We start from the raw sequence: 18,799 nt of genomic DNA on the forward strand, positions 1-18,799 counted from the left end.
GTATTCGACAAAAGTATCCAGTTATTGTTATTAGATTATTTTTATTATTATACGTATTCAGTATATAGTTATTTCGTATTCACTTGTCGCCAAACATCGCTTTACAAACATCCGGACGTCTATAAAATAGCTGATCGTATGCAAAAACCCACGATGATTTATAAAGAGTTTGTCGTTCGAACCCTTAGTATTATTCTAGGGCGAGACAGAAACAGTTTTAATAATTGTAACGTCATTAAAATTAACAATTGAAATGCGTTATCAGTTTATTAAAAATAACTTTAACAATCGGCCCGTACATTGATGCAGTTGCCGCTAAAATACTGTTATTTATCAATCGTTTGTTTGTTAGCGTCGAAGGCGCACGGTTCCTTGCTGAACACATTCAAATTGCGGTTTTAATTGCGATAAGCTCTGTAAACGATCGCGTCGGAACGCGAACATAGAGCTATGCTGTGTGGAAATGTTTTATCAGTTCTGTTATTCGTCATCGGCGAACGATCATTGTTTTGTGATGCCATAAAAGATGGGAAAGGAGTTGCCACCGTGGACGTACCGTAAGGCCTTAATCTTTTTTTCGTGATATGCTGTGCTGGGTGCTTGAAGTCGACGTATTACGTTCCTTTTTGTCGCGAAAGCGCCGTTACTTGGTTGCTTACGAATTGCAATTTATATTAAGCTAGACATATTATTTTTCAGTAATGCATTGATAGGAACATTCACAGTTTGTAATTGGCAAAAGCATAGGTCGCATAGTTTATACATTTTTATTATTGTCTATTCAGAATTGGTCACGCTCAGATTATCGTAAATTGTATGAATATCATGCCTTTTTTAAAATGCTTAGATGGGTTTATGATCGCACGATGCTCACTTGGTGGGCACTCAAGTGGGTACTGGAGTCTATAGACCTGTACAATATAAATGCCGCCACACACCTTGAGATATGAGTTCTAAAGTCTTAGTTTTTAAAAACAACTGCCCCATCCTTCCAACCGAAATGCATTATTGCTTCACGGCAGAAATAAGGAGGGTGGTAGTACTTACCTGTGCGGACTCACAAAACGTCCACCAGTAAAAATACCTAAACATTTCTTGATAATAAACCGACTCAACCAATTGTCCGTCGATGGTACTAACATAGAATCCTTCTCTGGATTGCCACTAACAATTGCATCAAGTTTCATCACTTTCGGATCAATGTTACAAGATTTCGTAAAAGACAAACACATACCTACGCTTGTTAGTTATTATTTACGATACGTACATACGAACATTGATATATATTAAAAGGATTATTCATTTTTTTTATAAACAAAAGAAATTAAGGCTATAATAATGTAATAGAAGTCATTAATAAAATATTACGTAATAAATACGAAAACAATTTTAGATAGTTAGTAGTCTTTAAGCGGGCTAATAAGCTTCCGAATACACATTCACTGTGAAAATTATGTATTATAATCTTGCTTTATTTCGTTTCAAAATGTTCGAAATGTTTGATAACTACACTCATTTGTCTAAGCATTCTAAATCTATGTTATTATTTACTGGTGGTAGGACGTCTTATGAGCCCGCACGGGTAGGTACCACCGCCCTGCCTATTTCTGCCGTGAAGCAGTAATGCGTTTCGGTTTGTAGAATCGGGCAGCCGTTGTACTATTAAAACTGAGACCCTAGAACTCATGTTCTTTTTTTATGATTGAGAGATTATTGGTGGCCCAGAGGCCTTTCCAGTTTCACCAGGACAGGTGGTCGAGCAAAGGCTCAGCCAGGAGGGGTGGGATTTGCTAACAGCTGCTCGAGCGCCTCCAAAGGAGACCTAATAACTCGAGGGCAGCTGCTTCGCGAATGAATCTGCTACCGGATCGGAATCGCGACCCGCTTAGAAGATCCGGCGAGAAACTCAGCGGGCCGATTCATGGGTTAGGTTGCACGTCGACCTCATTGTCGAGTTCGACGAGTACGGTTACCGGGGTCCCTAAGCCTGCTCCTAGTGTTAGAGCTGAAGGCGTCTAATGCAAGAGTTATTGGACCTGATGGATCCGTAAGGACCTGTCTAGGGCGTCGACGGTGACTGGCTCCTGCGTGATCAAGATTCGGGGAGTAGTCAGCGGCGGCAACGATAAGGCGATTATCATGACATAGCCTTATTGAAGTACCGTTCCGACGCTGACTTCATGTATTTCTGGATAGAATCGAGGCCCAGATCGTCGTGTAGGTCAACGTTCCTCACGAACCATGGAGCCCCGACGGCTAACCTGCAAAAGCGGGATTGTAGGGGTTGGAGCGTGTCTATCATCCGATCCAGCCTACGTACTGGATAGCGGCTTCCAATGGAATTTTCGTAAAGCTGATATTAATGTACTATATGCATCTTTTGCTGAGATTGATTGGAGTGACATTGTTTCTGAGACAGATGTCAACATCGCTCTTAATACATTTTATAACAAATTATACTCTATAATCGACTACTGTGTGCCGACCAAACGTTGTATAGTAACAAATCAAACCAATAAATACCCAACTTGGTTTAGTTCCGAAATAATACAAAACTTAAGATTCAAACATTTTAACCACAAAAGGTACAAAGCTGAGGGAAAAGAAGTAAATTTAGAATTGTTTAAATATTATAGGAGTAGAATAAAATATCTGATCGAGACAGCGTATAAAAAATATTTGTTGAGTATAGAGAGAGACATCGGTGATAATCCAAAAATATTTTGGAAGTTTATTAAAGACAAGCGACAAATTAGGCATAATTGTAATAAATATTATGATTACTTGGGAAAACCTGTGGAAGGACAATACGCGGCAGATGCATTTGCAACTTACTTCAGTTCAGTTTTCTTAGCCGATGAACCCAAATTAGATCCAACTGAGGCCCAGCATAGTGCAGCAATAACATCACAGTTTTGTTCCAGTGCTCGAGTAGCTCTGTAGATAATTCCGACCTGCGCTGTGCTGTGAAGCGCATTAAGCCGTTCTCCGCATCAGGTCCAGATCGTATCCCTTCCTTTTTGGCTAAGGATTGTATAAGTGTGCTTAGTGTACCACTACTACATATTTATAATCTCTCACTCCAAATGTCCACATATCCATCTACGTGGAAGCACACTAGAGTAACTCCGGTCTTCAAGGGTGGTGACCGCACAGATGTGAAAAACTATCGACCCATCGCAGTATTATCAGTATTTGCAAAGATATTTGAGTCCATTATTAATAAACATGTTAGTGCGCAGATCCGGAACCAATTGACTGACAGTCAACATGGTTTTCGAGCTGGTAGATCTACGGCAACTAACCACATTAATTTCGTCAACTATGTTGCTGCTGAAATGGATGCAGGGAAACAAGTCGACGCTGTATACTTAGACTTTGAAAAAGCCTTCGACCGTGTCGATAATGACGTACTGTTGATGAAATTTGCTTCATTCGGATTTACCCCAAAACTCCTCAAATTATTTTCTTCTTATCTCTCTGATAGGTCTCAGCATGTTGAGTTAGCGGGTTTCAAATCTAAAACTTATTTTACAAGATCAGGGGTCAGTCAGGGTAGTAACCTTGGTCCCACTCAGTTTTTAATCATGATATCTTCTATTCTCAGTGAGAGGACCAAGTGTCTTATGTTTGCTGACGATCTTAAGCTGTACGTTGGGGTCGGGTGTGATGCTGAGCGCCATGCTTTGCAACGCGACATTACTCGGGTTGCAGAATGGGTAGAGCGTAACCGCTTGCATTTTAATACTAATAAATGCAAGGTCGTTGCTTACAGCCGGTCACGGTCGCCCGTGTTGTTTCCATACCATTTATCTGGAGTCATTTTGAATCATGTGGCAGTTATACGTGACCTGGGAGTTATTTTCGATTCCAAGCTAACGTTTAAAGATCACACAAAATATATGTAAAAGGGGTAGTGGTCTGCTCGGGTTCATAATTCGTCAGACGCACGACTTTGTAGGCCATCGTGTGATTGTTATGCTGTACGATGCCTATTTGCGAAGTAGTCTTGAATATAACGCACTCGTGTGGGATCCTCGCGAAGCAGTTCAAAAGCTAATGCTGGAAAAACTACATAAAAAATTTTGCAGGTTCCTATTCAAGAAAATGTATGGATACTATCCGTTCTTGTATCCATCACTTTATGTGACTGGTATGGTCGGATTAGATACTCTTGAGCTCAGACGGAAGATGACTCTTATGGTGCATTATTATCAGCTATTGCATAACAAAATTGATAACTCCACTGCACTGGAATCAGTGTCGTTATATGTGCCTGATGGCTACATGCGCGGATGTATGTGTGGAGGGGTGCGTCGCCAGCGGCAGCTTCTTAGTACTACGCACGCGCGTACGCAGCACACCGCTAACTCCCCGACGCATCGTGCTGTCTCGCTACTCAATGGCTTGCTAGCTTATGCTCCGGAAATGGATATATTCCATGATGGTTTGCAGCGATTTATTTTTGTTGTCAGGAATTACTTAAGCTAATTATTAATACCTTACAAATGTTTTGGTTTATACTGTTAATTTGTAAGTAGACTAATTAAATAAATAAATAAATAAATATGTGTGTGCAGGCCGCGTGAGCGAACACCACACTCGCGTAAGTCATGACGGGCCTTATGCAAGTTTTGTAAAGTGTCACCTTGTTCCGAAGGGACATTTTACTCCGCTTACAGATGATGGGATATACAGATCATGGGATAAGAACTCATGTCTCGACGTGTGTGGCGGTAGTTACGTCGTAGATGTGATGTCATTTAGCGGGAAACGAGGCTCGTGAAGTTGTTTTGTTAAATTCATTGTTGTTCAGTTTTAATCCTAAAAATAATTGCGTCTTATTAAATATTTTGCATCTAGAAGTGTGCATAAAGGTGATGGCTTCTCGGGTTTGAGTAAAAAAAACACTAAAGTATCAAAAAACATCCTATCATCCTATCATCACAAGACATTGTTATGCTAGATAACAATTATTGTTTTGGCGCTCTGAAATTTAAGTTCAGACTACATTATAAATAACATAATAACAATCTGAATTTTGCCTACACTTCGGTGAAAATTGAATCATAAGTGAGTATTTTGTTTTCATTCACGAAACATCCAGTACATCCGGTATGTCAGGCTAATCAGTCTGCGCATACTGGAGCGCATATTGTCCATCCCTACCGATTCTGTAAGTGTCCCCGTCTCTCTCGTATGTAAATTCTTAGAAGATTAAATTGAAAAACTCCAAAAGCAAACCTTAATCGTTTCGCATCTGCGTTCAGTTTGAGGAATACATATAGACGTATAAAATAATAACAGGAACAACCAAATCCCGAATGCCTTATACTTACTTAAGAAAAAATACAGGCTCCGATCGGAATCATACCCGATCCCACAGCGAACCCGCCACTAGATAATAAGAGGATTAAAGCTGCTTTCAACTACGCTATACTATAGTGCCATATAGTATAGCAGTCTATACTTAGCCAATAATATATGTGAATATATGATGTGCGATATTGTTGTGCTATGGGCTATATACTATATGCTATTATATTATAGCGTAGTGTGAAAGCGGCTTAACAATTCGTTAGGTGTCCTTCATTTAATAGTCTCAAATCAAAAGGTATTGGAAAGTACATTGACTTGCTTGATCGGTGTATATGTGCAAAAAGCATATGAAACCATTCTCAAAAAAGAAAACAAAAAAAGTGTGTGTGTCCGCTCCGACGCACGACTGGAGTTTACTGGATATAAAAAATTAAACGAAACAATACGAGAAATAGTTCTATATTACGACAACACGATACACAACAGATTATTAACAAATTAACGAGACACAAAACAAACGACTAACAAATATATGAAAATACAATAATGAGAGAAACGCGCGATCAGTACGAGGCTTTGTGGCGGACTGCCGGCGCAGCAGCCCGGCGTCACCTGCGATAACGCGGCCGCGCGTTGGCTCCTGATTGGCGCGCGCACGCATCACGCAATCAGGAGCCAATCAGGCGCATAACGCATTTCGTGTGACATGCTAGGCGCATAACGCATTTCGTGTGACATGCTAGTACGATTTTGGTCCCCATAATTTTCATACCCCGGGCCTATATATGTAAATCGATTCTAAAGGAGTAAACTCCAATATATCTGTTTTCCTGTTCTAATTATGGTGGGCAGAATTAAGGAGCATCATCTTGTTTATGGGACAAGTTACAAAAGTGTCCACTTGTAAACGGCAAGTTTGAAGACTCACCGAAATAGCGCTAGTGTAGGATGTGGATATGATTCGACGCTTGAAAGGCAAACGTGACTAAGCGACAATGTGTGAACTTTACAGTAGACTAATTTAAAGTTGAAATACCTGAAAAAGTTCCATTTCAACGAATCTAGCTGTAGGATTGAAATTATTTGAATACACTTAGAAATATATTTTTTTGCGTATCAAATATGGTTATTGCCTATCATTTATGTATAAAGCAGTTATTGTCGCATTGACACGTTTGTCTTTCAAGCGTCGAATTATGAATATAGCAGTTTTAAACAGAGTGAAGTGTGCTGGATTGAAGAGAAGTGTGGTAGTTTATTGCGCTGTTTTGAAAATCATTCCACTTGTTATTATGGTGACATCTTATTTGGCAACCTCTTAGCGGACACTTTTTAATACACTAATTACTTACTGGTGGTAGGACCTCTTGTGAGTCCGCGCGGGTAGGTACCACCGCCCCGCCTCTTTCTACCGTGAAGCAGTAATGCGTTTCGGTTTGAAGGGCGGGGCAGCCGTTGTATTGTAAAAACTGAGAGCTAAGAACTCATGTCTCGAGATGGGTGGCGTCATTTACGTCGCAGGTGTCTATGGGCTCCGGTAACCACTTAACACCAGGTGGACCGTGAGACCGTCCACCAGTCTAAGCAACAAAAAAAAGACACAGTTAAGGTTTTGTAGATACCGCAGATCATAGACTTCATAGCGTGACTGCCGCCACTCACTCATTCACTCACTCACTCACTTCCTCACCGTTGTAACTTATATTTCTGAAGTCGTCGTGGCCTAAAGGATAAGACGTCCGGTGCATTCGTATGTAGCGATGCATCGGTGTTCGAATCCCGCAGGCGGGTACCAATTTTTCTAATGAAATACGTACATAACAAATGTTCACGATTGACTTCCACAGTGAAGGAATAACATCGTGTAATAAAAATTAATTTGCGTAATCCCTGGTGGTAGGACCTCTTGTGAGTTCGCGCGACTAGGCACCAACACCCTGCCTATTTCTGCCGTGAAGCAGTAATGCGTTTCGGTTTGAAGGGTGAGGTAGGCGTTGTAATTATAGTGAGACCTTAGAACTTATATCTCAAGGTGGGTGGCGCATTTACGTCGTAGATGTCTATGGGCCCAAGTAACCACTTAACACCTGGTGGGCTGTGAGCTCGTCCACCCATCTAAGCAATAAATAAAAACGCTGAGATGGTACTCCTTACTTTTAGCGTCCGTGGTCTTAATAAATTGCGCCCTTGTCATAGATAACAAATACACTTAATATTTAAGATCCGCTGTAAAAAATTGAAGTTATCGTTTTAAATTTTAAATTGTTTTTACGTAATTTTTCAGGGTCATAAGGCAACGTACTCGTTTGGTCTACAACAAGAAAAGATGTCGCGGCAAGACTAACAGCGGCTCGTGCGTTATAACCGAAGTAAGTAAACAAAACAAGAAGGAAGTTTATTATTATATGAAAACACCAAATTTTATATTACTATTATTATTATATTATAATACGTACGGCCTTGTTATGTTTATGTATCTATACACATTATTTGTGTATATTATGTATTTGTTTAAGTATATAATATTTTGTTATTGTTATTTCTCGTTATTTTGAAAAAGGAATTCAGCTATTACAAGATTCTCTACACCACCATTGGTTGACTTTTAGACATCAAACGCAATTGCATATTCAAACTTTTTAACGTATGTACATACTTGTATATATGTACATAAGCAATGGCCATTTTCTTAAATTTAATGTTACTAGTGGCCCCCCTGTAGTCGAAATTCGACTATAATTAATTGAAATTATAAGCTTAAACATTATTAAGGTTCCATTGTCAAAGACTTATACTTCTATAATCACAGATTTCGCCAAGCCTATTATACTTTAGACAAATAATATTAAATAAATAAACAATATTAATCTATTCTCAATTTGACCACCGACTTTAAGCAATAACAAAAGTTTGACAATAAACAAAGAATATGTATATGTGTGTGTCAAATACATGGTGGTGTGTGTTATGATTTTTTTATTGATTTAATGTATTTTTATGAATAATTTAAAAAAAAAAATAGTATTCTGCACTTCTTCTCTATATTCTCTATAAGTGTGGGAAATTTCATACTCCTCCGTCCGCGCAATTTTCGTAAAAAGGGGTACAAAGTTTTTGCTTCACGTATTAATATATAGATTTAAAAAACAAGTATCGCACGCCAACATATTATGAACTTTAACCAATTCAGATAACCACCCTATGCGGATGCAAAAAGCACTCAAATTTTATCTATGCTCATTGCGTGAATGATTTAAGTCACAGCCCCGGTGTTCGGTCTCCAATCTGGTGGTAGATTCTGCGAAGCACTGCTCTTGTTAGGGCTAATGTTAGCAAATTCTGTCACCTTGAGCCCGTGAGCTCACCTACCCGTCCGGAGGTAGCTGAAATATCCTTTTAGGCTACCAGCGAAGAGGTAGGAAAAATTAACTTAACTTAGTTTATTCTCCTGGTGGTAGGACCTCTTGTGAGTCCGTGAGGGTAGGTACCAACACCCTGCATATTTCTGCCGTGAAACAGTAATGCGTTTCGGTTTGAAGGGTAGGGCAGCCGTTATATCTATACTCAGATCTTAGAACTGATATCTCAAGGTGGGTGGCGCATTTACGTTGTAGATGTCTATGGGCTCCAGTAACCACTTAACACCAGGTGGGCTGTGAGCTCGTCCACCAAACTAAGCAATAAATAAAAAACTTAACTCTTAATTAATTTTATTTAAACCAATCTAACCACATCCTTCGTTTAGTTTTGTTTACTGTTCTAGATTAATTGTTACAACATTTATTTTTCATTTCATGTTTCGCAAATGATTACGTGTCTTATTATGGGTTAAAATGCGGTGGGTTACATTGCGCGTTAACTATGAAACGTAAGCGAGTGAAAAGTCGCACTCAGTTACCTTAGTCACTTAGATGGGTGGACGAGCTCACAGCCCACATGGTGTTAAGTGGTCATTGGAGCCCATAGACATCTACAATGTAAATGCGCCACCCACCTTGAGATATAAGTTCTAAGGTCTCAAGTATAGTTACAACGGCTGCCCCGCCCTTCAAACCGAAACGCATTACGGCTTCACGGCAGAAATAGACAGAGCGGTGGTATCAACCCGTGCGGACTCACAACAGGTCCTACCATCAGTTTTTTGTCAAAAGTGTATTTTTTTCCACCAGACAGGAATAATACAGAAAGCGCAGTAGTTTACTTAAATCTGTACCGATTTATTCGCAATTGCCACTTTTACAAAAATTCAGAACCAAGTTTACTGTAAAGTATACACAGAGCCTTTCGTGTTTTTTTCTCGACTACCCGCTTTACTTCGGTCTCCGCCGTTATTAGTATGCCTCGTCACCACTATCACCATTGGTTTTTTTTAAGGTATTTTATGACCTGGTAACTAAGACCTTTAAGTCAAGTCTTATTTTAATTTACATTCTTATTTTTATGAAAAATGATAATATGGAGTGAAAAGAAATGAAATGGAATGAAGATGATTAATTTGAGACATTAATCAACTGGGATGAAATTAAATGAAATGAGATGAGATGATATGTGATGAAATATAATCTCAGTAAAATGGTGGTCATTTACTGAGATTTTTTCAGTGGACTCTTTGGAGGATCCCGAGAAGTTACGTCCAGAGGCTTTGTTTCATTTTCCCACATTTTTACACTTTCGCAGATACTAAACACCACAAACCACCGTTTTTACGCATTTAAACCTGAAGAAACACTAAATAGACAAAACAAAACAAATCACATAACTTTACCCCTCGCGTTCCCGCCAAAAAGCCATCACCATTGCTTTACCAACAGTTTTGCAACATGGTAATCCGAGAATTGAATAAAACTAGCTGAGCCGGCAGACTTCGTAGTACCTCAATCGATAAATAAAAGACCTAAACCTTTGTATAAAATAAACTTAAAACAAACAAAAGGAATCCGTCCGACGGGGGATACATCAAAGGAAAAACAAAATTGTTATTTTTATTTAATTCCGAGCATTTTCATATTTCTCTACCTTTTACACTTTCTCTGGACTTCTAAAAATAATTCGAGACCAAAATTAGCCAAATCGGTCCAGCCGTTCTCGAGTTTTAGCGAGACTAACGACCAGCAATTCATCTTATATATAAAATTCTCGTGTCACAATTTTAGCTACCATACTCCTCTGAAACGGTTTGACCGAATTTTATGAAATTTTATATGCATGTTGAGTAGGTCTGACAATCGGCTACTATCTATTTTTCATACCCCTAAGTGATAAGGGTTGTCCACCCCTAACATTTATTTTTGGACAATTTTTTTTTTGTTATAATGAGGCATTATGTGGTTGAATGAGGTTTTATTTTTATATTCCCTCATCGATTATAGCGCTACATGCCTCTTTCACTCATTTATCACATCCTTACACACAGATACAGTTTTTTTTCTACACCAGAAATTCCCTAGAAATCCTATATATGGCAAAACAACGTTTGACGGGTCAGCTAGTTTTTACATATATAAAGATTATTTTACAAGAAAACTTACAACCGTGAAACCGGAACGCTTGTGTTTGTTTTTTACTTTCACTGATCGTAAGAAAAACGCTGTTTTTTTTTTGTAATCATTCTGTGATCTCTGAATTAGAAAACGAATATCGTGCTATTGGATATTGGAGACCATTATTGGTTTGGAGAAAAATAAAAGTCTTAAGCCCACGCGCATTGTTACGTTGTCCACAAGGACAAAGCAAAACATTAATAATTAGAAATCAAATATTCCATTTGACTATCGTCCTTTGACTTTATGTCCCTATGAAATTATTTTGTATTCGTGTCGCGTTTGATCTATGATGTTGACGATAATTCGAGACGAATTAGCGTACATCGATATTTTTGTTTGTGCTCTGACGTGTCGGACTTGTAAATGCATACTAATTGATAAAAAATAGGATCCTTGTCGTATCCTCTTGTCAGAGCGGTCGTGGTTGTTTGGTTGTTTTTATTTTTATTTTTTATTGCTTAGATGGATGGACGAGCTCGCAGCCCACCTGATGTTAAGTGGTTACTGGAGCCCATAGACATCTACAACGTAAATGCGCCACCCACCTCGAGATATAAGTTCTAAGGTCTCAGTATAGTTACAACGGCTACCCCACCCTTCGAACCGAAACGCATTACTGCTTCACGGCGGAAATAGGCGGGGTGGTGGTACCTACCCGTGCGGACTCCCAAGAGGTCCTACCACCAGTGATTACGCAAATTAAAATTTTGCGGGTTTGATTTATATTACACGATGTTATTCCTTCACCGTGGAAGTCAATCGTGAACATTTGTTGAGTACGTATTTCATTAGAAAAATTGGTACCCGCCTGCGGGATTCGAACACCGGTGCATCGCTCGATACGAATGCACCGGACGTCTTATCCTTTAGGCCACGACGACTTCTGACGACGACGTTGTCATTCAGTATCATTGCTGTGGGCAGATGTTATGTGCCTTACGAGTCAATCGCCACTTTTCTTGGTTTGTGGTGAGCTTAGTACACTCATGAAAACAACCGCCAACTACTGACTGGACTTGGCTTTTACTGGTGGTATATTGTAAGCCCGCACATAGATTTTTTTTATTGCCCTAGTAGGCAGACGAACGGCCCACCTGATGATGAGTGGTTACCGTCGCCCATGGATTTCAGAAATGCCAGGGGCAGAGCCAAGCCGTTGCCTACCAGATGTCACTACCCTGCCGCAGAATAGTATCACGTTCCGGTTTTAAGTGTGGAATGGCCTTTATACTATACGGGGTGGGTGGCGGCATCTGCAGAGTGATGTCTGATGTCTATGGGCTCTAGTAAATATTTTAAATAATGGGGTGTTCATTAATGGAATAGATATGAGGAAGGTAGGTCTATTAGCCGTACTCGCCAGCTTCGCTCGATTTTGTATTATACAAGTGGTCCCGCAGTAGTCCGAATTCGACTATAATTAATTGAAATTATAAGTTTGAGCATTATTATGGTTCTATTGTCAAAGACTATTATACTTCTATAATTACAGATGTCGCCAAGACTACACTTTAGACAAATAATTTTAAAGATAAACAGTAGTAAGCTATTCTCAATTTGATCACAGACTTTAAACATTTAACAAAAGATTGATAATAAAACATTGATAATAAACACAGAGTATATATATCTATATTTGTGTGTATGTCAAATACATAATAGTGTGTGTAATGTTTTATTTATTGATATAAAGTATTTATAATGCCTAATTTTAAAAAAATATAAGCATTCTGCATGCTTTATCTATATTCTCTATAAGTGTGGGAAATTTCATACTACTCCGTCATCGCAAATTTTCGTAAAAAGGGGTACAAAGTTTTTGCTTCACGTATTAATAAAAATATGTTGTTACAGTCATACGTGAGCATTGAGAAGAGTCAATCATGCAAGACCGGCTGGATATACGAGGCGAAGACCGACAGCTGTGTACCGAAATGCACGAGCGGATGCGTGAACGGAACTTGCGAGGCGCCCGAGGTCTGCACCTGTCCAGAGCCTCTGGTCCTCAGACGCGGACACTGCGTGGAGCCCACGTGTTCACCAGCCTGCGACTCCTACAGCAGCTGCACCGACTTCAACGTGTGCACCTGCGTGAACAACACGATCGCTTTGAACGGCTCCCAGTGCGCTCCCGTGTGCCCCGACGGCTACTACAACGATCCCGTGGAGTGCTCCCCGCGGTGCGAACGCTGCGTCAACGGCACGTGCACGGAGCCCGGCCTATGCACGTGCGACCCCGGCTACAAGAACATCGATGACGTGTGCGTGCCTCAGTGCTTGGACTGCCGCAACGGCGAGTGCGTGGCTCCCAATGATTGCCTCTGTCACGACAATTACGCCATGAGTAACGGCACGTGCGCCCCTGTGTGCCGCCGGGCCTGCACAAATGGGGCGTGCTCGGAGCCCGATAAGTGCACGTGCGACGATGGCTACCAGTTGAGTCCCGAGGATCCTTTCGTCTGCCTGCCGGTCTGTTCTGAGCGCTGCGTGAACTCTCGCTGTTCGTCCCCTAATACGTGCACGTGCTTCAAAGACTACGAGCGTAACGATACGAATCCTAACGTTTGTTACAAGAAATGCGATGGAGCTTGCGAAAATGGCCGGTGCTCTTTGGACGGAGCGTGCGATTGCGATTCCGGATACATACTGTCCAATGGGACATGCATACGAAATAATACGTAAGTGGCTTTCATATTAATAGTGAACACACGTGTATGATGCTGACCCCTGGGGGCCGGCGCACTGTCTGGTCCCTTGAGAAGAGATTAAAATGTGCATGTTTTTTTATTATTACTGCTTAGATGGATGGGCGAGTTCACGGCCAGTGCAGACTCACAAGACGTCCTACCACCAGTAAATAGTTAATTTTTCACAAAAATAACCAATTTACCCAGTTGTATGACACACATGAGCTTCGCTGTATTAAAGAACTTAATTATCGACATATAAATGGTACATAATTTTACACCAAACGGTAAATGTTGGTTGACCAGACCCCGGTCCCCTCGTGGTAACAGGTTATGGGAGCCCACAGATATCAAATGAATCGAAGTCTCTGTTGTGAAAATTCTTACATCGCGGTTGTCCTACCTACCTTTGCGGAGTTCTAATACGCCCTGAAGTCATATCATTATCATGATCATCACCTTATAGCAGTCCACTGCTGTACATAGGCCTTTCCAAGAGAACGCCACTAAACACGATCCTTGGCTTCTCTCATACAATCATATGAATACCGTTAAAGTGATAGCAGACTTTACTTGCCTCGGGTAAGTCCGGTCTAATTAGTCCTGGCTAGGACGCAGCTTGCTCAGCGATAAACAGCTTTATATCTTAGCTTAAAACGTAGCCTTATTAGGATAGGCTTGGGAATGAATGGCATACCGTAAAATGGGCATACACTAGCCTTTTCTCTGGCTAGAAATGGGGAAAGCGATAAACAGCTTTATATCTTAGGTTTAAATTTAGCCTTATTAGGATAGGCTTGGGAATGAATGGCGTACCGGAAAATAGGCTTACACCAGCCTTTTCTCTGACTAGAAATGGGGAAAGCGATAAATAGCTTTATATCTTAGCTTAAAATTTTGCCTTATTAGAATAGGCTTGGGAATGAATGGCGTATCGGGAAATAGGCTTACACAAGCCTTTTCTCTGACTAGAGCAGAGAAAATTGAGCTTGTGTTTTAAACTACTAGTAAGCAGACGATTGAGTTATGGTCCTTCGTGCTTGTTGCAGAGCGTGCTCCGCTAACTGCAGCGCGGGCGGGGAGGAGTGCGGGCTCGGCGGCGGCTGCCCGTCGGAGCAAACCCACTTCCCCGCCGAGGTTACTTCCGCAGGGTGCGTATGCGTACTCACTAGGACATGGTGCTGATTGTGCAATCAACTAAACCAGCGGCTCTCAAATTTATTTTGTTTACTGCCCACTTTGAGAATAAATTATTTTTTGCGCCCCAATTTTTTCACCTACCTAAAAACTACTACACCGCGAGCTCAGTTAGTATCTAAGAGGCCTAGATGAAATTACAAATCCCTAGCTTACACAACAGCCCCATTTTTTTTCTGGATCTCTTACCGCCCCCCTCTAGGCCTGCAGTGCCCACAAGGGGGCGTTATCGTCCATTTTGGGAAAGGCTGAACTAAACTATATATCTCGATATATAGTTTAGTTCAGCCTTTCGAGGTGAATGAAAGACTATTTTTTTTAATTTTTAAATTTTTTCTATTGCATACATGGACGAGCTCACAGTCTACCTGGTCTTAAGTGGTAACTGGAGCCCATTGACATCTACAACGTAAATGCCGTCACCCACCTTGTGATATGAGTCCTAAGGTCTCAGTATACTTACAACAGCTGCCCCACTCTTCAAACCGAAACGACTTACTGCTTTACGGCAGAAATAGGCAGGGTGGTGGTGCCTACGCGTGCAAAGATTTTTCGTTATGATAATTTGTCCAAAATTTTATTCTTTAAATGGCTCTCTAATATGCCGCTTAAACCAAATAGCCTTTCACCCCTCGATATGAATTACATTTTGTTAACCTCGGCATAGAGAGCTTATTGAATTATATGCTGCTTCATGTAAGAAGAGGAAATAACCTACCATATTTGATTTTCAACTTCTAATTCACTCTCTTATCGGTAAAATTTAATAGCAGAAGCAGGGATTGAGTTTTTATGGCATTCCTATTGATTGGGATTCTATGGCAGGCGTTTTGCGGTGTACCTACTAATCATTTTCTGAAAGGTCTATCGAGATGGAGAGTATGTTTCTTCTTCAAAATCTTCAAATATAAGACACCACTGACTGAAGTCACCGTCTACTGGCTTCCTCTAACAATCAACTGTATTCTGAACCAACATAAAATTATTATTTTTTGTCCTAATAATATATGCAATAAAAATAATTATTATGTATGTAGTATGCAATAAAAAAAATATTATCTTTCTGCGAAACTCTAGTGAAAAGTATGGATTCTGTTCTACTCTGAGATCGAGGGAGAACTCCATTAAAGAGGGATCAAATGTCTCTTGTAACTTTACATTTTACCAACAAGGAGAAATCAGGTTCTGGTTTCGGAATCAAAATACTGTTACGCCGGTAAGAATAACGCCATCTATCGCTGAATAGTCGAACGAATATCGAAGAACCTAGTAGCACCTAGAACGCTCGAGAAGTACAACGCCATTTATTGTTAGATAGCGGAAACTACTACTAAGGCGTTGTAGAGATGGCACGCAGTCAGTAATCGGAACTACTCGAAGCGAAACAGCGAACGGATCACCTGAAGCGAAGCGGAACAAGCGAATTGAGAGTTTTAAAGTTTTTGTTGAGTGTTCTAGGTGTTGAATACAGTGTTAACTTGTAATTCGGTAGAATTTTATTTATCCCGAACCCCAGCGCGTAACAATACCATGGCTGCGTCGGAACCAGTCACCTCGGGGAGTGATGGCCGGTACTTAACAGCTCTGTGGTGTTCAAGTGTGTAAGTGGTGTTCATCGACTGCTCCTCAGGCTGGCGGGCTTGCAGATCAGCTGGCTGCTGGGCGGGGCCGTGGGGCTCTTGCTGCTAACGCTCCTACTCGTCGTCATCCACAGAACTTGGAGAAGACGACTGGAACTCGAAAAAAAGATCAAAGAAGACCAAGCAAGTATGTTGAGGCTCTTTAAAACACCCCCGCAGTCCATCCATATAGTTATGAAATAATATTCAATATCTCAATTGGTAAATCCTGGCCACCGTAGTCTGTGGACATCAGCAATACCGCCAGCAAAGCCACTGCTTTTCGTTTATAACTTAGAATTATTTTCAAACCTCGTTTGAAGATATCATTGCACTCAGGAAACACCGTAGGGAGCTATTTAGTGGCTTCTGGATCCGCACTGGGATGGGAGATGCAGTCCCGGGCTTCAGATAAACAAAATGATGTTTCCGTTATAAATTTGCATAATCGCTAAACGTGTGTCCTATTGTGAGCACGCACGGGACGTTACCTCTGTCCTGTCTATATCTGCCGCGAAGCAGTCTCGTGTCTCAAGGCACACGACGTGATGCATCATCGCTTGTGACAAAACAGCAGTGACCACGGACCACAGTCCACGGTCCGCGATAAGAGACGCCTCGATTTATTTATTTATTGATTCCATTAAATACAAAGTCAGGCTTACAGTTTTCACCAAAACGCCTGACTCGTTAACACAAAAACATTATTGAAACTATTAAGTACTATTATAATATTATGCTAAAAATAAAATTATTTTGGAATAAAGTATTCCCCAACTATCGGCAAATACGTCAGCATCCTGGATTTCGGATAGAAATTCGTTTAACAGCGCAATTGCCCAGACCGTTGGACAGTCCCTAGCTCTACGGGTCCTCAGCCCCGCCAACGCCGCGAATAAGTGGTGGTGGCGACGCACTCCCGCCCGCGCATACTGTTGCCCGACGAATAGTGTCATTTGCCGTAGTGCCACAGGATTATTGACTCTATTCTGTAATAAAGAACAGTAATGTACGAATAGATGCAACTTTCGATGTCCCCAGGCCCCGGCAACTACAGCGTCATGTGCAGCAACCCTAACAGGCTGCTGCAGACCCAGCCCGGTGACGTCACGAGGGGCTACTCCGACGACCTCCCGCCGACAGACGAAACCGAACTCACTTACGAAGTCCCCTTACGAGACGAGAGCTACTGAACCAATCGTGATGTGAAACCAGCAATGTAAATAGCAATAGTCTTGTATAAATTAAGTGTCTTCTAAATAAATTATATTGAATAGTACAATTGTTTTTGTTCCCAATTGTAGCTTTTGATAGTTTGGTAACAGCTGCATTGTCTCGCTTTACGTACGCGAACGCGGGTCAGTGCGAATTTGTTAATGTTAAAAAACTCGCACTAAGCACACCGGTCATCGTTCTCGTCGAACCCGTCGGCTGCGACGAAGGGCTCGGCAAGCAAATTCACCCACAGACACAGTCCACTGAGTTTCTCCCCGGATCTTAGTGGGTCGCGTTTCCGATCCGGTGGTAGATTCTGCAAAGCACGGCTCTCGCTAGGGCTAATGTTAGCAATTTCGTCAGTTCAGAGCCCTGTGAGCTCACCCACTCGTTCCGTTAAGCTGTAGTAACCCCTCGAGGTTATCAGCATAGGTAAGAAAAATAAAGCGAACGCGGAATTGCTCTGTGGCAGGAGTATGAAGGATTGTGGTAGACATCCGTCCGAGCTCACGGTACACCCCGCCTCAAAATGTTACGGCGTCATGAGAACTGGTTACGTCATTTGCACCGTACTCGGTCAGGACAGGTTTAGATAGTTTAGTTCCAGTCATCGCTGTTCAGACACCAGCGATGCCCGGCTACCACAGACATCTGCAAGCCTCGTTTGCTGGAGCTAGGGAATGTACGAGTGCTGCTGTATACTTAGGTCTGAGTAGGTCTTAGTTTCACTATAATCGATATATTTAGTGTTCAGGCCAGTGCCTTCAATTCTGTTAATAGCAATGTCAAAGATGCTAGCCTTCTAAGGCGCTAAGCATCACAGTTTAATAACTTAATGTATTTCACTATCATTCGTTCATTCACTACCCGCTCTTCAAGCACGCTGTACATCTCTATTAAATATATAAGAATAATATCAAGTGCTGGAGTTTTATTACCACAAGAAACTCCCTTATGTACCACAAGCCGGTACATAAATTGGTGGCCCATGAGGGTGAAATACATTGAGTTATTAAATTTTGATGCTTAGCGCCTTAGAAGGCTAGCATCTTTGACAATGTTATTAAAAGAATTGAAGGCACTGGCCTGAACATTTAGTATTCTCTTTTTTTTCCTATCTATGCTGCTATCAGCATCTTCAGCAAGGCTATCCTTGAGAGGCTATTTCAGCTTCTCCTTGATTTGTAGGTGAGCTCACGGGGCTCAAACCGGGAGTGTT

General features: G+C 41.1%; 1 protein-coding gene across 1 annotated transcript in view; it reads left to right on the top strand.

Annotated features, from left to right (window-relative positions):
- The window catches only part of LOC114245248 (uncharacterized), a 40,902-nt gene extending 23,258 nt beyond the window's left edge, over positions 1-17,644 (top strand). The window contains exons 4-8 of the mRNA XM_028177345.2: positions 7,604-7,688; positions 12,717-13,540; positions 14,599-14,700; positions 16,377-16,513; positions 17,407-17,644. Of these exons, the coding sequence (XP_028033146.2) occupies positions 7,604-7,688; positions 12,717-13,540; positions 14,599-14,700; positions 16,377-16,513; positions 17,407-17,558 (1,300 nt within the window). The 3' untranslated portion in view covers positions 17,559-17,644. The remainder of the gene's footprint in view (positions 1-7,603; positions 7,689-12,716; positions 13,541-14,598; positions 14,701-16,376; positions 16,514-17,406) is intronic.
- Positions 17,645-18,799: the final 1,155 nt, after the last annotated feature.

The sequence above is a fragment of the Bombyx mandarina genome, chromosome 09, assembly GCF_030267445.1.
Source record: "Bombyx mandarina strain Sakado chromosome 09, ASM3026744v2".
Taxonomy (NCBI): Eukaryota; Metazoa; Arthropoda; class Insecta; order Lepidoptera; family Bombycidae; genus Bombyx; species Bombyx mandarina.